The following is a 23,844-nucleotide window of genomic DNA, read 5'->3' on the forward strand; positions in this document are numbered from 1 at the left end:
CGGGGTGGAGTGGGCGCGGCATAGCAGGGCGGAATGGGCGTGACCTCGAGGAGCCCCGCCCCGTCCCGCTTAGACAATGCCCTGGAGCCGCCAGACCGTCGTGCCCCCGACCCACTGTAGTACTTGAGCTCGCCTACCCGGGGACCCTTCAAAGCCAAAGCTCCGGTCCCCGACGCTTGAAGGCTACGACTCTCTTCTTCACCAACTCTGTCCTCAGGGGGGTGGGGCTCCAGCCAAGATCACTGAGCGGCAAGAGCAGCGGTGGCCGCTGGAGGTGAGTCTGGGGTGGGAGGTGTCCCTTGGACCGTGTGCAGACCGGAGTTCCGGAATGCTGGACCCGTGCTTGCGCCGGGACAGTGCGGAGGGTCGACATTTGGGTGCGGAGCTGAGTCGGGGTGGACTTTGAGGAAGATGGGTCAGGAGACTGGGGGACCATGTCCTGGCGCCCCGAGTGGCGCCTGCTCCCCAGAACCACGCCCCCCAATTTCCCCGCCCCTCGGATTTTGTTTTAGACCTCTCCCAGTCCTCCGGGACTGAGTCTGGTTTACACTGGGTCGCGCTAGGGACGGAGAGACTGACTGGGGTGGAGAGAGGATATTTAACTCCTTAGGCTCTATTCCCTTCTCCTTGACCCTCTCTCCCTTTCTCGTTCGGACATCCAAGACTTTCATCCCCCAGGCTCTAACTCTCTCCCCAGCTGTCTCCTCCTGTCCCATCACCCCTGTGGATTCCTCGCCGCACTTCGGGTCCCTAAGGCAGCGAGCAGCTGAGGGTTAAGGGGGCGGAGCCGCTGCATTTTTGGGGAGTGAGCGCATCCTAGCGGCTGCCAAGAGGGGCGCCTGGCGGGGACCTCTCAAAAACCCCCAAGCAGGGGCAACAGGTGTTTTGGAAATTAGGGGTCCCGATCTTGTTCCTCGGACTCCCCACTAAAGCAGCAGATCCGCGAGGGTGCGGGGTGGAATGGGGTCCGCAGGAGAGGAAGGTCTGGAGGGGGTGGGGCGGAGTGGGAGGGGCGCCCGGAGAAGGCATACGAAGACCCAGGCGCTCTTAACCATCCCCCTACGCCCTTCTCTGCATGTCTCTCTCTCTGCCTCCCCCCTTTCCGTTTCTTCTCCCAGACAGGTGAAGTAGAAAGAGAAAACTAAGAAATCAGCGCAGCCGGAGGGGGCATCTGTGTGGATGGGATGGGGACGCCAGGGGAGGGGCTGGGCCGCTGCTCCCATGCCCTGATCCGGGGGGTCCCGGAGAGCCTGGCGTCGGGGGAGGGTGCAGCAGCTGGCCTCCCAGCTCTGGACCTAGCCAAAGCTCAGAGGGAACATGGGGTGCTGGGGGGTAAGCTGAGGCAGCGATTGGGGCTGCAACTAGTAGAACTGCCTCCTGAAGAGTCGCTGCCGCTGGGACCGCTGCTCGGTGACACCGCCGTGATCCAAGGGGATACGGCTCTAATCACGCGGCCCTGGAGCCCCGCCCGCAGGCCGGAGGTGAGCACCTGGGCACGGGTTCGAGTACGGGGAAAGAAGGATCTGGACATCCCGAGCTTTAGGGAAGAATGGGGGTGGAAATATCTGCTTCGCTCCCTCTTCTCCTGCCCTAAGGTCGATGGAGTCCGCAAAGCCCTCCAGGACCTGGGGCTCCGAATTGTGGAGATGGGGGACGAGAACGCAACGCTGGATGGCACTGATGTTCTCTTCACCGGTGAGGTTGGGGTGCCTGCGCCCTGGGGCTTGGTACAGGGAGGCTGACTTTGGGAGAATGGGCCACGTTGAGCCTTGTTTCCAACTCACTCGTGCCTCATACCTCGACGACCTCCCTGGGCTCAGGCCGGGAGTTTTTCGTAGGCCTCTCCAAGTGGACCAATCACCGAGGAGCTGAGATCGTGGCGGACACGTTCCGGGTTAGGAGCGGGGGGTGGGAGTAGGGGGAGTCGGGGGTGGATGGGGTCGCAGGGACCTGGGCGGAGAGGAGAGGGGAGGGACTAGGGGGCTGAGGAGGAAGTGGCTGAGAGTAGCCTGTGTTTAGGCTATCCCCGTCATTGAATACTTTCCCTTGTTCCCTCTAGGACTTTGCCGTCTCCACGGTGCCCGTCACAAGCACCTCCCACCTGCGTGGCCTCTGCGGTATGGGGGGACCCCGCACCGTGGTGGCGGGTTCCAGCGAAGCTGCCCAAAGAGCTGTCAGGGTGAGAAGGGGTGGGGCTGGGGTGGGGCAAGTTGGGGGCCAGCCAACGACAGTGGGCGTGGCTCTAGGCCCAGGAGGCGGGGAGCAGGGCAGCTCTGAGAATTAGCTCCAACTCCTACCCTCACTGTGCTGTCCATCTATGTGAGAAAACAAGTTACTATAAGCCGGACAGGCAGCTGGAACACCGAGAAACAGGGACAATTAACATCGTCTTCCGGGGTTTCACGAAATTCTGTGCTGCTGCTGCGGCTAAGTCGCTTCAGTCGTGTCCGACTCTGTGTGACCCCAGAGACGGCAGCTCACTAGGCTTCCCCGTCCCTGGGATTCTCCAGGCAAGAACACTGGAGTGGGTTGCTATTTCCTTCTCCAATGCATGAAAGTGAAAAGTGAAAGTGAAGTTGCTCAGTCATGTCTGACTCTTAGCGACCCCATGGACTGCAGCCTACCAGGCTCCTCCGTCCATGGGATTTTCCAGGCAAGAGTACTGGAGTGGGGTGCCATTGAAGGGCATCTAATCTGTGTCTTGAAGGATGGATAGGATCGACGGGTGGGATCTGGAGTAGCAGAGAAGTGGATAGCAGGTGGAAAGAACTGCCTGTGAGTCCGAGGTGGAAATTAGCAAAGTTAATTAAAGCACTCAGTGTCTGACACATAGTAACTGACATGTGATTGCTGTTATTATTATTCCACAATAATGTGACTCTGTCCCCCGCCCTTAGCGGTGGTAGGGCAGCAAGACTCAGTTGTGGAGAGGCTGAGCCTTGAGTGTTTCCTGTCTCTTCTCCCCCAAGGCAATGGCAGTGTTGACTGATCACCCCTATGCCTCCCTGACCCTCCCAGATGACGCAGCAGCTGACTGTCTCTTTCTGCGTCCTGGGCAGCCCGGCCTGCCCCCTTTCCTCCTGCACCGGGGAGGCGGGGACCTGCCCAACAGCCAAGAGGTGAGAGAAGGCAGGAGCTCCACCACCACCCCCCAACCAGAGAAATGGGGCTCAGGCCTTCCTTGTGGGAGGAAGAAGGGGTGCCTTTTCTAGAAGCCCAAGTGGGGCCACTGTGAGCTGGCTGAAAGGGGGCCCCGCCTGTGGGTCTTGGGGACTCACTCCCTTCTCCCCACACGCTGTCCTCCCTGCAGGCACTGCAGAAGCTCTCTGACGTCACCCTCGTACCTGTGTCCTGTTCAGAACTGGAGAAGGCCGGCGCTGGGCTCAGTTCCCTCTGCCTGGTGCTCAGCACACGCCCCCACAACTGAGAGCCCAGCCTGGGGGTTCTGGCTGACCAGGGGTAGAATGGCATAGGAGTAGAAGGGAAAGGAAAGTTAGATAGAGGATGGTGATTAGGCAGTAGTGGGGAGAGGGCCCCATATAGAGGAGGGCAGAATGAGAAAAAGGACAGAGGCCACTGGGTGAGTCGTCTCCTCAAGAACTAATAAAATAGAACTGACCTTTTAGACTGGACTGCGACTGGTGTCTTACTGGAGCAGAAGGACAAGGGCAGGACTGAAACCCCAGGTTGGGATTAGTACTGGGGAGGAGACCTCCTTCATTCATCAAACCTTCACTCTGCACACACTGACCTATTGTCCAGCCCTATTGTGGGGGCTTGGGTACAAGATGGACAGGAAAGAATTTCTCTTGTGGGGAGCATGTACAGGGCAGAGAAGAGAAAATATGAGTGAGTCATTCACTGAATTTATCTAAATGTCAGATGATTCAGAGACGGAGATCAACAGCCCATCCCCGAGCTAATAGGAGGAAATGACATTTCCAGGGACATTCATTTTCATTCATTTACCGAGGCTTAGCAGTGAGAGAAAAAGGCTCAGTCTCCTGATATCAGGGAACTCACAGTACATGAAAATTTCTTATAAATTGAAATACAGGTTGTAATGGAACAATTCACAGGAGGCTGTTGCTGTGAGAGAAATAAGGGGCTCCAGAGAGCATCAAAGTATATGCAGGAGTGGGCCAAGAGGGTCAGAAATAGCTTCCCAGAAAAGACTGCATTTGAACTGAGTCCTGAGGATAAGTAAGAATTAGCCAGGCGCATGGTGAGAAGGAGACAAAGGGTAACCCAGGAAGAAGGAACTGCACTGGGCACGGGCATATTTGTGGGCTGGGGAGAATTTCTCAAAGGCTGTCATGTTCCAGGCATCGAGTGACAGAGATAAGCCTGGAGAATAAGTAAAGTACTGTAGCACCTTGAAACCAAGGCTAAGGGCCAGAACTGAAATACAGCTGAAATGTAGGCGGTCGGGAGGTTAGCATTCGGGGAGACTCTGGTTTCAGCGAGGAGAGCAAGGGCAGGAGAATGAGATGAGGCTATGGGAAATCCAGGGAGGAACTGAAGAGAGTACACTCAGGTGGCAGTGCCGGACATGAAAAGGGTATGGATTTGACAGCGACATTAAAATAGAAAGACAGGACTTGGTTTATCATATGGGAGTGAGAGGAAGGAGGTTACATGACTCCCAGTTTCTGGCTTGGGCAACAGGGTTGATCAAGAGAAGATGCATGGGAGGGAGGATTAAATAAGTGGCTTGGGAGATGACAGTGCATTGGCTTTTGGACCCGCTGTGTGCAAAATGCCTAGGGTCAGCCAGGCAGGGATGTCTGAGGGATAGTTTGGAAATCTATCAGAGATGGGAACTGGAAGGAATTCTGGGTGTTGTTTGCAGAGTTAAAGTAAAGGCTAAGGACTGGCTGTGGATGACAGCATCCTAGAAGAGGGAGAAAAGCAGATATTAAAAAGACAAACCTGAAATGGTGGGAATACTGTGGGAATAGGGAGGAAGGAAACAGAGTCCAGGAGAAAGACACCAACGTTAAAGAAAAACAGAGCTTAAATGGAGCAATCAAAGGTCAAGCCAGATGAATGCTAACAAAACATCTAGTGGGTGTGGCTATTAATACATCACTGGCAATCTCATGGAGACCAGGTGAGTAGCAGGAGTGAAGGAAAAAATGGAAGAGACACGTGTAGGCCCTTGGTTCAAAGAGCTTGACTGTGAAGAGAAGTGAAGAGATAGGAAAACAATCTAGGAGTTGCTGGTGTCTTAAGGTGGTTAAACGGGTGTGAGAGACAGGGGTAAGGAAGGACCAAGATCAGCAGCAGAGATAGCCTGGAACCTAGGTCTCTCAACTCCCAGTCTAGTGCTCATTTCTATCCCATGGTGCCTTCCTTTGCCAGGTGAAGGGCCAAGAAGGGGAGGGGTGTAATGGAGATCTGGGAGCCCCCAGCTTGTGAGGTTTGCTGTAAAGGCTTCCCTTCAAACTACAACAGCATAGATGGTGGAGGCATCAGCAGGGACCACTGGGGACAGTCGGCTGGAACTTCTGAGGGCCATGTGATCCAGGTCTGCGTAGAGCAGGCTCTGAAAGGTGGGGAGGAAGGCAGGAGAGTCTCAGAAGTCTGACTCCCCTGGGTATCCAGGCCTCTCTCCCCGTCCACTAGACTCAAGGATTCTGGCCAGCCCCCATCCCGTTCCCAAGCCCTTACCGGCTCCTGATCCAGGTCCCCTGGCATCTTGGGCTCTTCCTCCTCTTCTGGCCTCTGGGGCTCTGCTTTCACGAGTGGAACTATGTGGGGGGGACAGAGCTGAAGGATTGAGAGAAGGTGACCAACTTGTCTGCTCCCAGCAAGGGCTCAGACTCAAGTACTGGGTGGGGAATGTGCAGAGAAGGAAAACTGCGGGGGAGTTAGTCTCACCAAATCTGGGGGTTGGTTCAGGCGGATGAGGGGGCGAGCGCCTGTAAAGGATGGGTAAGAGTCTTTGAGAAGCACTAACCTTGTCTTGCTTCGTTCTGGGCACCCCCCCAACCCCTCCCCCACACGCCAACAACGACCCAGCCAGTTTCAGGCTCTGACTGGGGGAAAACAACGTAAGTTCAACCCCCACAGATACATCAACCCACGTGTGGAGCCTGCTCTGCCTCCAGCTTCGCCTCCTTAGCTAGGGCTCCACCCACCAGCCCTTGGCCTCGCCCCCCACTTCTAACCTCCCCCACTCATCTCCAAACCACACCTGATCTAGCTTTGGTCTGCGAAAGTTCTGGGCCTGCCCCTCGCTCCTCGGGTCAAGACCCTTTCAATCAGGCTCTGCCCCTTGTGCTCACCTGCGCCACCAGCAGGCCCAGCCCAATACTCCAAGGCCCAGCACCAGCCCAGCGCCCAGCAGCGGGATCAGAATCTGGGAATACGACGACCCTGGGGATGGTTGGAAGCGGGGTGGGAGTGGTTGATGCCGAGGTCAGAGGGCACAGAGCGCTAGCCGCACCGCACCTCCCCACCCCCACCCCAGGAACCCCCAGCCGAGGCCTCTCTCCCTGCTGGGGACGTGTGTCAGAGTTAGGTCCCCTGCGCATGAAGACATAGACCTACCCAGAGCTTTGCAGTAGGCCCGGTCTCCCAGCACATGAAGCTCCGTACGGCTCTCCTCCTCTTGGCGACCCTTGCAGATAAAGGTGCCAGAATCCCCCGCACTCAAGAGCAGCTCCAGTCGCCGGATACCAAGGTCCAGGGCATTTATGCGGCCAGCAAAGGGCTGGGCGGGAGGCACGGTGGGGGTCCCGCTCGGTGAGGCCCACAGGATCGGGCGGCGTCCTTTGGACAGGCCTTTGCAGGCCGGGAATCTAGGTGCCCAGACCCAACGGGTGGGTTGCGAGACCCCTATGCAGGAGAGATTCACCCGGTCCCCGGGGTGGCCGTTCAGTGAAGCTATGGGAGGCCAGAGGCGATGGTTAAGGCAAGACTATAGGGCAACACGACCCTCCCACTTAGTCTGATGGCTCTCCCGTGCTGTCTTGCCATCCTGGATCTTCCCATTTACATCTCACCCTCCTGTCGCCCCTTCCTCCCCCCTCAGTCTTTCCTCCCGCCATTGCAACTTTACTGGGATGGCTTACCCCCTGGATCCCCCAGGGCCCTCGACAGCAGCAGCAGCGGCAGCAGCTGCAGAACCAGGGTCATGGCTGGGATGTGGTGGGAAGAGGAGGGCAGTGAATCAGCGGAGGAGACCGGAGGGAAATCAAAGGGGGGTGGAGGGGGAGACCGCGGGTCTGGGGGCACTGATAAGGGGTGGGGGAGGGGCCACAGCTGCCCAGATCCCTCTGGGAATCCTCAGAGGCAAGTTCACAGCCCTTAACCAGTGCTCACTTAAAATTCATGCTAGGCTCCTTTACACAAGCACTTGAGCAGTCGTCAACTCTTGCAGCATAGCAGTTGCGAGGAGCACCAGGATTTCTGGATTCTGGCCGTCTGAATTCAAATCTTGATTTCATTATCTACTAGCTGCGAGATGTGCACAAGTCACTTCTGTGAGCCTGTTTGCTCATCTGTAAAATGGGTGTAAAGGCACCTACCTCAGAGTATTTGGAGAATAAATCAAATAATACATGGAAAACACCTAGAACAATGGCTGAGTCATAGGAGCACTATGTGCTTGCCATTGTGACTACTCCTATTCCTATTTTAGCTGCTACCTCACCTCTCTATGCCCATTCTGTCCCTCCTGGCCCAAGGAGCCGCACCCAGCTGAGCAGGTTTTGGCTGGAGCAGATGCACAGCCCCACACCCTCGGCCTTTACTGCACCAGAGGAACCAAGGCCAGGCCAAACCCAAGTGGAGCCAGGGCAAGGTCCTGAGAACCTTCAGGGGTCCTGAGGCAACCCCTCCTTAACAGGCAGCTCCAGCCCTTGCCTCTGCTGCTATGACATCACACAAACTCATGATGACATCACAAACCCTACTCCTTCATCCTGTGGCTGAGCAGGGCTTGGGGAAATAAAGTGGGGGCTGAAGTGAGATGAATTTGATGCTTAATTCCTGCCTACATGCCCCTACCAATGCTCCCCAGGAACTAAAATTTGGTGCAGCTGGGGCTGCACCCCATTGTCCATTTCCCAGGAACCAGGAGATGCTCCTACCACCCAAGCCACTATAACATCACAGGGGCCTTTAGTGATACTTCTCCAGAGGATTAGGCAGACAGAGATGTTACTCCTGGGGGCCAGGAGGGTGTGTCTTAGACGGAAACCAAGAAGCAAAATGGAGTTAGTCACTGCTGCACCTGCCCTCCCCATACCTGTCTCTTCCCATCCCCATCCCACTCCTCCACTGGGTCCTGCTTAGCCCCTCCCTAAATGGGGAAGGAGGAGCCACCAGAGGCCAGGGAGGGAGGGACTGTTGTGATTATAAGCTCCAAAAGGGCCACTCAAGTCCCAAACAGATAGCCAGATCCCTGAAGTCCTGCTCTGTCGGCTGCTGCCGTTCTCATGACCCTCACCATGAGAGCCCTTCTCCTGCTCTCCTTGTCTGCTCTGCTCTGCTGGGTCTCAGGTGAGCCCCTGGGGCCCCTCAGGATGTGGTTCACCTGGTCAGGATTTTTAAACCCTGCCCCAGCCACTGTCCTACAGTACCCATGGATCCCAAGCGCCCTCAGACCCAACTGGCTCGGCTCTCCTGTGCCCCTGTGACAGGGTCCTTGCTCTGTTCTCCCCCATCTCCATCCTTCAGCCTCTTCCCCACCTCCAAAACCCACTCTTCTAACTGCCCAGGGTTACAGGTTCCTGGTTCCCCAATTCTCATAAACTCTCATATCCAGTTCCCCTTCTAACCCCACTCCAGGATCCAGTTTACCTGCTTTCTCCTCTCTCCACCTGCACTCAGCCAGGGTGTCCTCCCAGAAACCTAGGCATCTGGCTGGGGCTTCTTTTGCCACCCATCCTCCCATCTACTCCATCAGGGACTTTGTGCTCTGTCCCTCAAGCAGTGGTCTTTCCTAGATCCCCTCCCTGCCCTGCTCCCAACTGGGGTGCGTACTTCCAGGGCCACAAGCTCTGTGGAGGATTCCAGGGAGCCAGGGAGATTGCCCTGCCTTCTAGGGAGAGAGTGTCAAGGTTGCTCACCCCCAGGATGAGGTGGGTTTCACTGAGAGGTGATCACCAGGCTCCTCCACCCATGACCTGAACTCTTCCTTCTCTTAAACCTTGAATCAGATGTGGCAGGAACCTTGGGCCCCTCAGGCAACCTTGGGGGTGCCGCCTTCTGCGCTCATCCTTTCCATTTTGGTAAAGTGCTCAGATCTATTCTGATGATCTGCCTCTCAGATACTACTCCTTTCTGTCGGAGACCTACCAGGGTGGGAGGATTTATTTTGAGTCTGCTTTCTCTTCCCACACCCTTGGCAGCCCCAGGAGGTAAAGAATGCTTTGCTTAACTGGCCCAGCCAGGTGGCTTTCTTGCCCGCCTTAAGCTCCAAGCCATTCCTGCAAGTGTTGTAACCTCCACGATTGATTTTTTTACTTTGAATATTTCTTCCTATTTCATCCCTTCATCTGTAACCTTCTGAATTCCTTCATCTCCTCCCTAGACACCTACACATTCCTTCCCAGTGGTAGTCTCAGATTCCATCAGTCCCCAGCCCCATTGTTGGTAACTGCCCCTCTTGACTCATCTCCAGATGGGTTGGAGTGAAGAAAGATGTTTAGGGTGTGGGCCATTCACAGACCAACTCCACCCTTACCCACTTCTACATTTCTTTTGCATCCCTTACCTGTTCTGTCCCTAGCAGACCAAACAGGTCAGAACCCCAACTTGACTGACTCCTCTCCAACCCCACCCACCAGCTTGGCTCATCCCTTGGTGAGTCATGTATTTGGTCACTTGTGTCTTCCCAGCTGATATTCGATGTCACTCCTGCTACAAGCTCCCAGTGCTGGGCTGTGTGGACCGGAAGTCCTGCCGCCTGGAACCAGGACAGCAATGCCTGACAACCCACGCATACATCGGTACCATCCCCTTCTTCAGTGGGGAGTGGGGGCCAGTGGGGGACTCTACAGCTGGGGCTGAGGTGGAACAGAGAACTACAGCAATGATAATATTTGGCCAAGGATTACTGTTTCCCAGGCCCCATCCTGTATCTTCACATGGGTTGTTTGAATTTATGTTCATGACATCCTATGATGTGGATGCTATTATTATATTGAGGAAACAGCCTCTGAAAGAGACAGGAGCAGGTCCAAAGCTTCATGGACAGCAAGCGATAGGCCCGGGTTTGGGGTGAGAGGGCAGGGTAAGGAAGTGCACAAGAAAGGTTAGACTGAGAAGAGATACAGAAGGGCAGGACCAGGGGCAGAGTTGGGAAGGATGGAAGCCTGAATGGGGTGCATGGGGTGGGGAGATGGACCCAGGCATGCCGGGTGCCTGTCTTTACTAACCTCTTTGCTCCCTCCTAACCCCAGGGAAGATGTGGGTTTTCTCCCGACTTGACTGTGGCACACCAGGAGAGCCCTGTAAGCCGGCAGTCAACCAAACCAACCAGAAGGGGGGCCTGACCTATAACACCACCTGCTGCAGCCAGGACAACTGCAATAGCCCAGCCCCGCGGCCCACGCCGGCCCTGACCCTTGTCTTCCTCACCTCCTTGGCTGGCCTTGGCCTCTGGCTATTGCACTGAGACTGGCTCCATGGCTGCCCCTCCTTCCATCTGCCTTCACCTGAGCCTCTCTTCTTGTGTCTCCATACCCTCTGCTTCCCTTTGCTCAGAAAAGCATCTCTCCAGATGCTTCATATTGCTTTAACTAGATAGCGGTCTCTCCATCCATCTTTCCACTCATACCCTCCACTCTGCTTTCCCAGAGAGACCCTTCCCATTTCCCTCGACACTACTCCAGATCCTCCATTGCTTCCAGGGAGAGCTCCCCACTTTGCTTCCTGCGCTTTCCTATGCCCTGTGTGAAGAGCAATTAGAATCTGGAATGGAGTTCTGTCCTGTCCCCAGTGAAGGCTGCCAGGAAGCACCCAATAACCTCACCGTATGAGCTGACACTTCAAATCCTGGCTCCCCATACATACCTCATCCCCATGCCCACCCCTTTCCATTTCGAGTAATAAACATGTAGAGCCGATCTATTGTGTGTTTATTGTCAGAAGATCTACTGTCAGCAGCCCCCTCCCAGGAAATAACATTCTCAGCCCCCACCCTCACCAAAGGGCCCTTCAGGGAGTTTCTCTGGGAGGCCAGGGTTGGGGTAAGGGAGAAACAGGTTTTTCAGACCTGTCCTTTCTTCCAGTGTCTGGGGGTGGCCCAGTATTTTGAGAAACAATCTTTATCCTATATTTAGGCCACACCTGTGTTGTACTGCCAAGAAGGAGGTGCAAGCCTGACTTGCGGGCTCCTCAGAAGGGGTAGGAGAGTTGCACAGGGATGGGACCTGGGACCCTCCTTCTAGGCCTCAGTCCCTCAGGTTAGAGTCAGAGGCCTCACCTGGCCTGGCAGGTAGGGCACCAAGGCTCTGTCCTGTCAGAGTGTTTACACTTCCTTTCTCAATTCCAAATAGTCATATTGGGAGTCAAGTTGCCAATGAGGGGAAGGGGAACAAGCCCAGACAACCGGACTCACTGATTCCTGGTGGCCAGCCCAGAGCCTGCTCCCCTCAGTGATCCTTGTTGCTAAGAAAGACTCTCCCTGGCAACAAGTAGGAGTCACTTAGGGCAGATTCTCCGTTGTCCTTTGGGGTTTAGTTGGCAAGAAGTGTACCATTGTAGCTAAGTCCACTGATCCTTGATAACCCCTAAACTAGAGCCTGGATGCCCCTGTATTACCCCTTCAGCCCTCTTATCAACAAAGATGGAATTTTCCAGTCAGCTCTGGAGTGGTCGAGAGATTTTAATGGCTCATAGATCTCCTTCATTTCCTTGTTGCCTTCTCCTCCCCTGCTCCCATTACCCTCTCCAGAGTCCTGGCAAGAGCCAGGCCAGCATGGTGACTGCTGCAGCCACAATGCTCATGGGGGCTGCAGTGCTTGCCACAGCACCGTTGCACAGGTCACCAACGCAGCAGTCCCTGTGGGTCGTATAAGTTACGTCTCCCACCACTTCTGTCTCCACTCGATTGCAATGATGGGCTGCCACGCAGGCTGGATGGTGATGAATCAAGGTCACTGAGGCTGAGAGAGAAAATGAGACTGGGGTGTTGAACTCCTGGCTTGAGGACTTGCCTTCTGGGGCAGAGCAGATATGATTTCAAGGAGCCTAAAGGGATCCTCCACCCCCCTCAAAAAACACCTCCCTGAAACCAAGTTATCACAGTTAACATGCTGACATCGTGAAGCCCTAACAGCATCCACTGAAAGGGACCAACATCACTTCTTTCCCCAAATTCAGGACCTCAGTCTAATCACAAGAAAATATCAGGTTAATCCAAGTTGTAGGACATTCTTTAAAATAACGCATCAGTACCAAATATCAGAGATCAAGTAAAAGTATCAAGATCAAGAAATACAAAGAAAAGGAAAAAAGTGTCAATATCATAGAATCAAAGGAAGACTCAGCACTGCCACAGAGAGGTGACAACTAAGATAGGAGAGCAAAAACCAGTGGATCCTGGATCAGAAAAAGGACATGAAAGGGACAACAGGCTACATCGAGTAAGGTCTGTAGATTAGTCTTACTGACCAGTGTTATATTCTGATTTTGCTAATTGTACTGTGGTTATATGGGCTTCCCAATTGGCTCAGTGGTAGAGAATCTGTCTGCCAATGCAGGAGATGCAGAAGACGAAGATTTGATCCTTGGGTTGGGAAGATCTCCTAGAGATGGAAATGGCAACCCACTCCAGTATTCTGGCCTGGAAAATCCCATGGACAGAGGAGCCTGGTGGGCTGCAGTCCATAGGGTCACAGAGAGTCAGACACAACTGAGCGACTAAGATACTGACTACACACACACTATGGTAATATAAGACATTAACATTACAGGAAGTTGGGTAAGGATATACAGTGCTAACCTGTACTATTTTTGAATAAAATTAACTTTTCTGTCAATCTAAAATTATTTTGAAATTTAAAAAATATGACTATACATACACACATACCTCCCTGGACCTTAGTTGATGCCTCAGAGTAGAAGTTTGGTTGAATATTTCGGTCCCTACCCTCAAGGTAGAGAGCTTTTTCAACCATTTGTGAGTACATGGGCCTATGAGTCTCTTTCTGGAGGGTAAAGAGGAGGGAGGTGAGGCCACGCAGACAGCAGGCTTCCGGGGGCTCAGTGCCAGGAGCCAGAAGGGGCTCCAGGCCGCTTCATTCTGACAGCGGCACCATCTGCCCAGAGCTCGACTGAGCCTGGAAGGTTCTGGAAGCCAGAAGGACTGAAGTAGTAGGGGCTGGAGGCAGGGAGGGGCTGGGAGGAAGAGGGACACACTGAGGACTCACGGTTTCCAGGCAGTTTGGTCTGTGCCAGGTCTGGTTGGGGTTTGCGCTCCAGGAAGCCGCAGCGCTCGTCTTCTCCGCAAGTGGTCACCGTCTCTTTGCAGAGGCCGCTGGGGCCTCCACCGCAGTCATAGCATCGCATGCGGTTTCCTGGGGGGAGAGAAGACGTGCTGGATCAGGCGCTCCGGGGTGGCTGGCACAGGGCGACGGGCCTCTGTGACAGGCGCCCCGGGTGCCTCCTTACCCAAGGCAGCCCCCAGCAAGGTGCCGAGCAGGATCCCAGCAAAGAGGGGGTTCATTGCGTCTGCCTGTGTCTGTAGCGCCTCTCCCTCCCGGCCACCCCCCTCCCTGGTGTTCACTCTGCCGGCTTTTTATCCCCGTTGCCTTGGGCTTTATAGGGCAATAAAAAGGGAGGAAAGAGTCTGTCTCCCCTAGAAGGCACCGGGGCCCCAGTGGGGACAGGGAGGCCCCCCTGGGGGAGGACTCCCCAGGAGAGAAAGAGCACTCAGCATCCTCTGATGTCCCCGAATTCCTCCATCTCAGAAACACGTCTAAAACGGTGACCCCAGAACTCCTGGGGTTCCTAAGACCCTTTCAGAGAGTCCTGGACAGTCTTTCTTTTCCAGCTACATATCTGTCAGATTTTCTTCATATATTCAATCAAAATCCCAACAGGCTGAATGCAGAAGCAGATGTGAAAACCCAGCCATCTTCTATTTCTTCTGTTAAGCCCCATATTAAATAGATTCCCCAAAGGGTAAAGAAATGCCACTCTTCTCACTATACTGTTGGGAAAGACATTATTTTTCACAAAAATGTGTTTTGTTAACATGCAACAGTTTCTGACCACTGTGTGGGTCTTTCCTGGTGGCTCAGTGATAAAGAATCCCCTGCCAAAACAGGAGATGCACATTCCATCCCTGGGTGGGGAAGATCCCCTGGAGGAGGAAATGGCAACCCACTCCAGTATTCTTGCCTGGAAAATTCCATGGACAGAGGAGCCTGGAGGTTCATGGGGTCGCAAAGGGTCAGACACGACTTAGGGACTAAATAACAACAGGTTTATCGCTTTATATTTTTTTAATGAATCTGTTAAAATGTTCTGCTTTAATTTCTCATATAGCAAATATTGATATAACTTACATAATAAAAACTCTTTGGGGTATTCAGTAATTTTTGAGTGTAAAGAGGTCTTGAGAATAAAAAATGTTTTCGAAAACTTCTACTCAGTGGATACCTGTGTCTCCTGTCTCACTCCCCACCCCGTCTGCTTCTAACTCCTGGTACAGTCTGTCCTGATTCCCCAGGTGCTGACTCTTCTCCCCAGTCTCTTAAGCCCCAGTCTTCCAGACTCTACCCCCGACCCAAATCTTATCCCTGCCTTCCTTCCTAGTCTTTCTGAACCCTACCCCTGCACCAGTGGAAATACATCAGTCCCTCTGGCCTCACCCATGATTAATTATTTCCTCTAATGTAGTAAGCTGGGAGAGATAATTACGGGGTACAGATGTTGAAGCTTGGGGGATCAAAGGGATGGGCAGCTAGGTGGGGTCTGTAGCTGCGTTTGTGGGTTGGTGGGTGGGTGGGGGCTTGCTGAGTCCACACTCAAACACCACTCGCAAAACAGATCTGGGCCAGGGCTGTTTAGGAGAGTAACTTTGAGAGACTTAAATGCACAGAAGGGGAAGACAGACAAACAAAAACAAGGAGATGAAAGAGCAAAGAGCAGCTTGAGACAAGGAGAGGGAGGGAGAGGAGGAGGAGGGAAAGTGACAGACGCTGACAGACACCATTCAAAAGCGACAGACAAGCAAAGAGAAAGCTGCAAGAATAGAGAAGACCCCCAGGGCACAAGGCTCCGGTAGGAGGCAGGGAGGGTGTGAGAGCTTCGGGGCCAGGAACTCCCCTGTTTCAGGCTGTTGAGTCTGGTCCCTGTTCCGCCTCACCCTCAGATTCACTCCCTAGGTGTGTTTGTTTACTGGTCCCTCCCTGTCTCACTCAGATGCTCCAGCTCTAGGATCTCAGGGTGCAGATCACATCCTCCCAGACTCCTGAGCCCCGCCGGGTCCAGACATGGGTACCTCCAGCATCTTCCTCTGCATCCTGTTCCTTGGTGGGCCACTGGGTAAGGGTGAGCTGGAGAGTCCTGGGGGACAGGGAGCAGGGTAGGGCGGTGGTGGTGGCAGGGGTTTGTGAAGGAGCCTGAGAGCTAGGGGTAGGGGGTTGAGGGAGAGGGTGCTGACCTATGCCGAGGAGAGAGCTGTAGTGGGTTTGGAAAGAAGAGCTACTGGGAATGGTCTCGGGCCAGCCTGATGAGGTGGAATAAGAAAGATTTCCCTTCAAAGGCATTTGAGAATAACTGTCTCTTCCTTGTGGCATCTTTGACAAGCCTCTGTCTCCCCTGACCCTTACCTCACCTCTTGCTTCTTTGCTGGGCACCTTGGTCAATGTTAATTCCTATTTTCTCATCCGACTCAGCACCATCTGTTTAGTTTCTTCACTGGCACCCCCTCCTGGCTCCAGCCCGGCTTTTGTGTCATTCTCTGTGTTCACCTCTGATTCCCTTGGCTTCTGTTCATATCTGTGTATTTCTCGCATGCTCCCTGTATCCCTCGTGCCTCTCTGCCTTTTCCTTTTCGTGCGTGGTCTCCACTCCCTTCTCTGTCTCTTTTTCTACTTGCGTCTGCTTCTCCCTCCATTTCGCCACCCCCTTTTCCCCACTTTGTGTATCACCTCTGTCTGTGCAGCCCATTCCTGAATCTGGGCTGGGCCTCTCACCTGTCCTGTCTGCCTCTCCTCTGATGGATCTCCACGGACTCCACAGGTCTTGCCGCCTCCCTGGCCCAGAGACAGCTCCGCTGTTACACCTGCAACTTTGTCAAGCCCTGCTACCCTGTTCCCACCAAGTGTCAGGAGGATGAAGTTTGTGGCATCAGTATTGGTACCTCAGGTAGGAGGACTCTGGTCTGATGGATGTTCCCTAGGTCTTCCCCACTGCTATCCAATCCTGCCTTTCGTGGGACCCCACGGCCCTTGCCTCCTTCCTGCCCAGCCTCAGCTCTCCCCTCCCCCAACCACCTCTGTCCCATAGAAAAGAGTGAGGTCATCGAGCGAAAGGGCTGCCTCCCAAGGGCCGAGTGCTCCCTGCAGGGCCACACCACCTACTGGTCCCGCTCCTACACTCTTCGACACCACTGCTGCGAGCAGGACCTGTGCAACTTGGCTACCACGCCGCGCCAGCTCCCCAGCCTCCTCCTCATCACCCTGCTTGTCCTCCTGGCCAGCTTCACCTGGGGAGGCCACCAGCCTTCAGTTCAAGACTCCTCCACTGTCACTGCGGCCCTGGCAACACCTACACAGAGATCTTTGGAGATCTGCCCAAGAACCTGACTGTGTACAGAGATCTCAGATCCGTGGGCCCAACACCTTCACAGGCCCCTCCCCAAACCTGATTCCTCCAGGCATTGCTCCAGCCCCTAGCTGCCCAAAGGAACGTTCCCAGAGCCCAGCCCCATAAAGAAGATGTGCCCTAAATCCTTGGTCTTTTCTAGATGCTTGTTTCTGATGCATTCTGTAATCCCCAGCTCTCTGGCAAGGCAGGTGTTTGAAGGAGCTGTGGGTCCCAGGCAAGGGAATGGAAGGAGCATCAAGTGTGATGAGGAAGAGAGTCCTGCTAGGAAAGATTAATTTGGTAGATCAAGAAGGAAGGTTTGGGGAACTATGAAGAGTAAATGTAATAAAAGTGCTATCTGGAAGTTCAGTAACACTGCTGTGTGTGTGTGTGTGCGTGTACCTGTGCAGGCACGCGTGCTATCTCTAACAGCAAGGTAGAGCTGCTTAGCAGGTTGGGCAGGGGTGCTGGCACCTGAACCATGACTTTCACTTCATCCTCCATCTGTCGTTGGCATCCTCCTTCTTGCCAATATCTTACTTAAGCCACTGCAGCGTAAAGGTTTTTAGGTGATACCTCCAAGAACTCTTTTCTCCAGTGAAGCCCAAGCTTGAGCAGATTTCAAAGGGGCCCTCGTGGAGTGGTGAGGGTGTGGCTGAGAGGCCAGCTCCATGCTGCCTGAGACTAGGAGCACCAGCACCCTCTCCCATTCCACAAGCCCAGACTTGTCGTTCACTCATCATCCAACACGCAGGGCCCAGTTACACACCCCACCAGGGAATTCACCCACCCACCGCTGTGGACACTCCCTCTGCCCAGGGAGATAGCTTGTGTGTGACTCGTGGGGCCCCCAGGATGTCAGGGCGATAAGCTGTACCCTGCTCCGGATGCCACAGGATAAGGAGGGGGAGCGCCTACGATAAGGAGGGAACCGTGGGGTGGCAGCTGGGCAAGGGCACCCCCCGCCCGTCCTGACTCCATCCCCTCCCCTTCCATATGAGGAAGTCTGGCGTCTGATTAGAGGTGCTGATTCTCTCTCAATTTCTTCTTTGTGAGGATGAGATGGCAGTGAGGATCTGGCTTAATTTGGAGGTAAGTCTTCTTTCCATTCTTCTGTCCTTCAATCCTCCTTCTTTATACTTCCACTTTTCCTCTCTCTCTCTCTTCATCTCTTCCCTTTTCCTGTGACTTGTGCCTCTTTCCTTCCCTCTTCTTCAGTTTCTACCGTTTGTCTTTCGGTACCCCCATAACTGATTCTCTACTGCTAACTCACTTCAGTCATGTCTGACTCTGTGCGACCCCATAGACGGCAGCCCACCAGGCTCCCCTGTCCCTGGGATTCTCCAGGCAAGAACACTGGAGTGGGGTGCCATTTCCTTCTCCAATGCATGAAAGTGAAAAGTGAAAGTGAAGTTGCTCAGTCGTGTCCGACTGTTATCGACCCCATGGACTGCAGCCTACCAGGCTCCTCCGTCCATGGGATTTTCCAGGCAAGAGTACTGGAGTGGGGTGCCATTGCCTTCTCCAAACTGATTCTCTACCACTGCTCAAGTCTCTGGATTCCTGTCTCCTTTCTTCCCATCCTCACCTCTCCCCAGCCCCTGCCAGTTACCCCAGGCTCCCCTGAACTCTATGGTACTGCAGGCTCAGGGCCACCCCTCCACTGGCTACAGCGAGACAGGAAACCACACCCTTTCATAAGTGACATCATGGAATAATGCTTCTTCTTTCCTTCAGCCCCCAGCCCCTTAACACACACACATACACTCATATACACACACTCTCACAGACATACACAGCTTGGCTGGAGACCAACTGGACTGTGAAATAGCACTCCAAGCCCCTCCCCCCTTGCCAAGCTTTTCGTGAATCCTTCAGGTGCCAGATGGCCAGGGAGTCAGCAGGTCACACTTCCTAGCAGATGTCCTCGAGATCACCTGGTTTTAGGGGCAGGTGGGCTGTCGGTTTTGCAAAGCAGAAAGACAGATTAAGGATACTTCCATCCTCCACATCCTCGGGAACCAGCATCCCATCCCCACCCCAACTTCAGTCTCCTCCGAGATTTAAGCCTCTGCCCCCTAGTAGCTCCTCACCTGAGATGGGCCAAATGGATGTTCTCATAGACCTGGATCTCGGGTTTGAACTGAGGAAACGAAGCATCTGGAGAGAAAAAGCCATATGAAGTGCAGCAGAGAAGTCACCAGGTGACTCAGAGCTATCTTCCTTATCCCACCTTCTCCCCTAGAGAAGAAGGATAGAGAGGTGAGATATGAATCCACCCTTCTGGGAAGGAAGGACTCACTTCTGTGTTGAGCCCCCTGGGCCCTCTGCCTCCAGAGCATGACGCCAAGGACCACAATGGTGAACCCCTGACCCACTGTGAGCAACAGTGTCAGGATCCAGGCCACATCCCAGTCTGCGGAAGGGGCACAGAGGGCAGGGGAGGCATCCGTGGAGGCTGCAGTTAAGGGCAGGACAAGAGGGATTAGGAGGGAGGCTGGGAGGGGAGTCTGTCCCTTGTGTCCCAAACAGAGGCTTTCCCCCCATAATTTGGTGGGTTTTTCCAAAACAAGACTTCCTTGCCCCCAGTATCCACTACCCCACTTAGCCTCTCACCCTGACCTCATGAACCAACATTGATATTGAATGGTGATGCCCCCACAGGCTACACACAGACGGCTAACTTTGGGTTGAACCATCAACCATAACTCTGATTTTTTTCCTCATGCCCTACACAGTAATTCACCCTTTTAAGAAAATAAGAACGTGCCTTCTGTTTATTCATTCTTCCATTCATCTACTCCACAGGCATTCGCTGAGTGCCCCCCACATGCCAGACCCCAGATTAGGTGCTGAGGACGCAAAGGGAAATAAAATCCCATCACTGCCCTTTGCTTACCAAAATAATGGCCATTTGCTCCTCCCTCCTGCCTTGTGAATGGGTTATTCTACATCCAATAGCATTCTTTCTCTGTATAATGGACTTCTTATTGTAAAACAATTATATATTTTTTCTCCTTCTGCCTCCACCATCAATGGGCCATTATAACATCGGTGCATATATCCTTTCTTCAACAAACAACTGCCCCAGCAGTACTTCTTACTTTCTTCCTTTCTGCTAAGGGCTATTCCACAAAAATCATAGATTATCCACCAGAATTCTTCTTCTCCCTGTTGGCTTATGGTCTGTCCGATGAGAAATCTGGCTTAACCAACCCCCTTTTCTGTTATGGATTCAATCGAGAAAAGAAAAATAGCCCTCCTCCTACAGGCAGTGGAGGAAAATAACAGCCAATAACAGATTCCCTAACTAGCAGTAGGGGATGTGTTGGAGGCAAAACTCCCTTCCCTTATTGTCACTCAGTTCACCTGCCAGGCTAAAGCTGATCCCTTTGTTCTGAGGCACAAGGCAGCGGATGATTCCTGGTTTATGTGCCCTGGGCTCAGGAAGCCCCTCCCCAGGACACATCAAGAGCAGGGTAGCCCCATCACCCCAGAAGGACTGCACATCCCCCTTCACAGGACCCTTCCCCTCCTGCCAGGTCACAGAGTCCAGGCTCCGGGCAGGGACCACAGAACACAGGAGGACAGAGCAGGAAGATCCATCTGCAGCCCTCGCAGAGAACTGGGATCCTGGAGGGAGAGAGGGACTGCTCAGTTCTTTGTCTGGACTTCCCTGGCTCCCAGCAGCCCCTGGTCTGCAGGCTCCCCACTCACCTCTGAGCACGGAGACGTCATACACCCTCCAGTTCTGGTACCTGTAGCGCTGACCCAGCAGGGCACACCAGTACCGCCCGGCGTCTCCTGCCTTGGACCCTTCCAGCCACAAAGAGTAGTTTCCCAGCAGTGTGAGCCTGGATTCTCTTCTGGGCTTCCCAGGGTCTCGGGAGGGCCTGGCCACTTGGACGTGGGCCACTAAAGCAGTGGAGGAGCCTGCTGCCGGGCTGTGGAACCAGGACAGGAATTCGTCCCCATTCAGGGCAGGTGGTGAAGGACATGGCAGCTCTAGTGCCTCCCCCAAGACCACATAGATGGCCTGGATGCTGTCTGTGGGGAGGGGGCAGTGTGAGACCAGAGACCTCCATCAGGTCAGCGATCCCACCCCTCCACCTCCCACCCCTGGCTTCCTCCCTTCTGGGGTCCCCCAGCACTAGGCCTGACTGTGAGCTCCTTTCTCAAGTGACAGCTACAAAAAGCGAGACGGAGAGAAGAGGATAAGGCTTTCCCCACCTCTCCTCCAGCGAATGCGGGGATCTGAGGGCAGGAGGGCGAAGGCTGGAATAGCCAACAAATGCCCGTATCCCTTCCTTTCACTTTTCCTTTTCTGAATGAGCATTTACGTGTCCGCTCTTATTTTCTAAAGGTGCCTGATCTGGACCCTCATTGACTCTGAATCTTTCCTAATATTAGAGGCAGGGGGAGGTCAACGGGTAGATCTATCTTCGTGAGCCAAACACCTTCCCAGACCCCTAAGGAGAAACAGCAGCAGTCCCTCCCAACCCTGTGGAGAAGTGAAGAATCCCCCTACCCCTTCTCCTTACCTGTTTCAGCCTGGGGAAGCCCACATAGGAACAGAAGGAGGAGAAATAAGACAGCCATGGGGAGAGCTTACCAAGTTCTCTTGTCTGGGACCTGCTATTCCCAGGGAGGAAACAAAGCCCAGATAAAAGCCTATATTCCCTAGTCTGGAGTGACATGGGCCTCTGAGGGGGATGGGAATGCCGGGGAGATAAAGCCCAGCTGAATGTCCACTGGGAAAAAAGTAGCAACCACCTTTCCATGCCAAGAAAGGACCAGTTCAGGCCGCTCCAAGGATAATCTCCTCATGCTTCAGACTCCACATCGGCTGAAGAACTCAGATCAAAGACTCTCCGTGCTAAGAAGCCTGTGCAGGGACTTGCCTGGTGGTCCAGTGGCTGAGACTCCACACTCCCAATGCAGGGGGCCCAGGGTTCTATCCCTGGTCAGGGAACTAGATCCCACCTGCCGCAACGAAAGATCCTGCATGCCACAACTATTCATAAAAAAAATATCCTGCAACTAAGACTCAGTGCAGCCAAATAAATTAATTAATTAAAATAAATTTAAAAAGGACTTCCCTGGTGGTCTAGTGGTTAAGAATCTGCCTGCCAATTCAGGGGACATGGGTTTGACCCCTGGTTTGGTGGCTTAGTTGGTAGCCTGCCTGCAATGTCGGAGACCCAGGTTCAATCCCTGGGTCAGGAAGATCCCCTGGAGCAGGAAATGGCAACGCACTCCAGTATCCTTGTCAGGAAAATCCTGTGGACAAGGCTACAGTCCATGAGATCACAAAGAGTTGGACAGGACTGAGTGAGTAACACTTATACTTTCTGGGAAGGTCCCGCATGCAGTGGGCTAACAGCCCATGGACACAACTACAGAGCCTGTGTTCTGGAGCCCATGCCCCGAAACAAGAGAAGCCTGTGTACTGCAATTAGAGAGTAGCCCCCTCTCACCGCAATTAGAGAAAGCCCTCATGCAGCAACAAAGACCCGGCACGGGCAAAAATAAATAAATAAAAAGAATTTTAATTATAAAAACAAAGAAATACTAAAAAATTTAAAAAAAAAAAGAGAGAGAGAAAGCAGCAGCCTGTGCAGAAGGGGTCATGGCTGTCCACCTCCCATCAGTCTGAAAGTACATTCCGTGTTCTCGCCTCCAATTCAAGAGACTAGCCATGAGGGAAGAAGCTGAGTCTTCATGTTGGTTTCCAGGGAATCTAGCACAAGTCAGCATACTCAGTCAGAATTCCCTAAATGACTGAGAATGACTTCCTTTGTGGCTGCCTGGCACATTCCAGACTGCTTCTGAGCCCCTGATGAGTATATTAAGTCGTTACTCAAGGAGAATAGCAGGGGCCTAGAGAAATCACTGATTTACCCCTTTGCCCCAGAGAGGATTCTCTTAAGGTAGCTCTTCATATTTCTCTCATAGTGTCTTAATGTGTTATTTATTTTTAAAAGCTATTTTTGAGATTGTTTTTGATGAACTATTTCATACACACCAAATACTACATCTAACATACAACTGTACAATGGCTAAATAAACTGTGGTATATTCACATAACGATAGCAACAAGAATGAACAAGTCACAATGACATGCAACAAGGTTGAATCTCACAAACATGGGAGTAAAGTCCGAAACAAAGGGCATGTGCTGTATGATTCCACGTATATAAAGTTTGTTGTTGTTGCTTAGTCACTAAGTGATATTGGACTCTTTTGCGACCCCATGGACTGTAGCTCACCAGGCTCCTCTGTCCATGGGATTTCCCAGGCAAGATTACTGGAGTGGGTTGCCATTTCCTTCTCCAGGGGCTCTTCCTGACCCAGGGCTTCCCTGGTGGCTCAGGTGGTAAAGAGTCTGCCCGCAATGTGGGAGACCCGGGTTCAATCCCTGGGTGGGGAAGATCCTATGGACTGTCATCTACTAGGCTCCTCTGTCCATAGGATTCTCCAGGCAAAATGGAGTGGGTTGCCACACCCTCCTTGAGGGTATCTTCCCCATCCATGTTGCTTAAGTCTCCTGCATTGGCAGGCGGGTTCTTTACCACTAGCGCCACCTGGGAAGCCCAAATGAAGTAAGTCAGAAAGACAAGTACCATATGACATCTCTTACATGACACAAATGAATTTATCTATGAATCAGACTCACAGATATATTTAATTAGTGCACCTTTCTGTATATATGTTTACTACAATGAAAAGCTAAAGGGTTTATATATTATGTAGGTGTAAGGTACAAAGAAAAAAAAAAAAACAGTATACCTTTTGAGAAATAGAATATTACCCTTTCAGCCAACGATCCTCTATGCTGTGTAACAGTGTTATACATTTGCTCTTTATCTTTCACATAATTGATCATTGAATTTTATGTTTTTAAATTTTATACTGTGGTGTCATGTTGTATGCAATTATGGTTCTGAGAATTGTTCACGCTTAAGTGCGATAATTCATCCTTTTGTTTTTAACCAGTGTTTCACACATCTTAACGATACTGAATCTTCCTATTCATAACTATGGCGTAGCTATTTATTCAAGCTTTCG

General features: G+C 52.9%; 5 protein-coding genes across 9 annotated transcripts; 3 read left to right on the forward strand and 2 right to left on the reverse strand.

The window, feature by feature from the left end:
- The first annotated feature begins 42 nt into the window (after nucleotides 1-42).
- On the forward strand, nucleotides 43-3,632 carry DDAH2 (dimethylarginine dimethylaminohydrolase 2). Of its 2 annotated transcripts, none has more exons than XM_027524889.1 (7): nucleotides 43-274; nucleotides 1,119-1,481; nucleotides 1,596-1,695; nucleotides 1,821-1,894; nucleotides 2,060-2,179; nucleotides 2,970-3,119; nucleotides 3,311-3,632. In XM_027524889.1, the coding sequence occupies exons 2-7, from the start codon at nucleotides 1,185-1,187 to the stop codon at nucleotides 3,425-3,427; spliced, it is 858 nt and encodes a 285-aa protein (XP_027380690.1). In that variant the 5' UTR covers nucleotides 43-274; nucleotides 1,119-1,184; the 3' UTR covers nucleotides 3,428-3,632. The 2 variants fall into 2 exon arrangements, with proteins under 2 accessions (XP_027380690.1, XP_027380691.1); XM_027524890.1 differs by lacking the exon at nucleotides 43-274 and adding an exon at nucleotides 312-982.
- Nucleotides 3,633-3,853: 221 nt separating this feature from the next.
- Nucleotides 3,854-13,823, reverse strand: LOC113881789 (megakaryocyte and platelet inhibitory receptor G6b-like). Of its 2 annotated transcripts, XM_027524887.1 has the most exons (8): nucleotides 13,630-13,823; nucleotides 13,389-13,535; nucleotides 7,080-7,145; nucleotides 6,556-6,891; nucleotides 6,291-6,381; nucleotides 5,884-5,924; nucleotides 5,674-5,753; nucleotides 3,854-5,548 (listed from the first exon to the last, which is right to left on the reverse strand). In XM_027524887.1, exons 1-8 carry the CDS (start codon nucleotides 13,682-13,684, stop codon nucleotides 5,444-5,446), a joined length of 921 nt encoding a protein of 306 aa, XP_027380688.1. In that variant the 5' UTR covers nucleotides 13,685-13,823; the 3' UTR covers nucleotides 3,854-5,443. The 2 variants fall into 2 exon arrangements, with proteins under 2 accessions (XP_027380688.1, XP_027380689.1); XM_027524888.1 differs by lacking the exons at nucleotides 3,854-5,548; nucleotides 5,674-5,753; nucleotides 5,884-5,924; ... (1 more) ...; nucleotides 6,556-6,891; nucleotides 7,080-7,145 and adding an exon at nucleotides 11,825-12,122 and having other exon boundaries at nucleotides 13,630-13,800.
- LY6G6C (lymphocyte antigen 6 family member G6C) lies at nucleotides 7,262-11,081 on the forward strand. Its single transcript, XM_027524895.1, has 3 exons — nucleotides 7,262-8,511; nucleotides 9,852-9,962; nucleotides 10,416-11,081. The coding sequence occupies exons 1-3, from the start codon at nucleotides 8,448-8,450 to the stop codon at nucleotides 10,628-10,630; spliced, it is 390 nt and encodes a 129-aa protein (XP_027380696.1). The 5' UTR covers nucleotides 7,262-8,447; the 3' UTR covers nucleotides 10,631-11,081.
- LOC113881788 (lymphocyte antigen 6 complex locus protein G6f) lies at nucleotides 11,826-21,560 on the reverse strand. 3 transcript variants are annotated; one of them, XM_027524886.1, is made up of 7 exons: nucleotides 21,318-21,560; nucleotides 20,494-20,823; nucleotides 20,146-20,409; nucleotides 19,079-19,234; nucleotides 18,870-18,936; nucleotides 13,389-13,535; nucleotides 11,826-12,122 (listed from the first exon to the last, which is right to left on the reverse strand). In XM_027524886.1, exons 1-6 carry the CDS (start codon nucleotides 21,373-21,375, stop codon nucleotides 13,514-13,516), a joined length of 897 nt encoding a protein of 298 aa, XP_027380687.1. In that variant the 5' UTR covers nucleotides 21,376-21,560; the 3' UTR covers nucleotides 11,826-12,122; nucleotides 13,389-13,513. The 3 variants fall into 3 exon arrangements, with proteins under 3 accessions (XP_027380687.1, XP_027380686.1, XP_027380685.1); XM_027524885.1 differs by lacking the exons at nucleotides 11,826-12,122; nucleotides 13,389-13,535 and adding an exon at nucleotides 18,235-18,734; XM_027524884.1 differs by lacking the exons at nucleotides 11,826-12,122; nucleotides 13,389-13,535 and adding an exon at nucleotides 18,710-18,734 and having other exon boundaries at nucleotides 18,870-19,234.
- On the forward strand, nucleotides 14,704-17,149 carry LOC113881794 (lymphocyte antigen 6G6e-like). Its single transcript, XM_027524894.1, has 4 exons — nucleotides 14,704-15,246; nucleotides 15,388-15,510; nucleotides 16,210-16,335; nucleotides 16,477-17,149. Exons 2-4 carry the CDS (start codon nucleotides 15,459-15,461, stop codon nucleotides 16,773-16,775), a joined length of 477 nt encoding a protein of 158 aa, XP_027380695.1. The 5' UTR covers nucleotides 14,704-15,246; nucleotides 15,388-15,458; the 3' UTR covers nucleotides 16,776-17,149.
- Nucleotides 21,561-23,844: the final 2,284 nt, after the last annotated feature.

The sequence above is a fragment of the Bos indicus x Bos taurus genome, chromosome 23 (genome assembly GCF_003369695.1).
Source record: "Bos indicus x Bos taurus breed Angus x Brahman F1 hybrid chromosome 23, Bos_hybrid_MaternalHap_v2.0, whole genome shotgun sequence".
In the NCBI taxonomy this organism is placed as follows: Eukaryota; Metazoa; Chordata; class Mammalia; order Artiodactyla; family Bovidae; genus Bos; species Bos indicus x Bos taurus.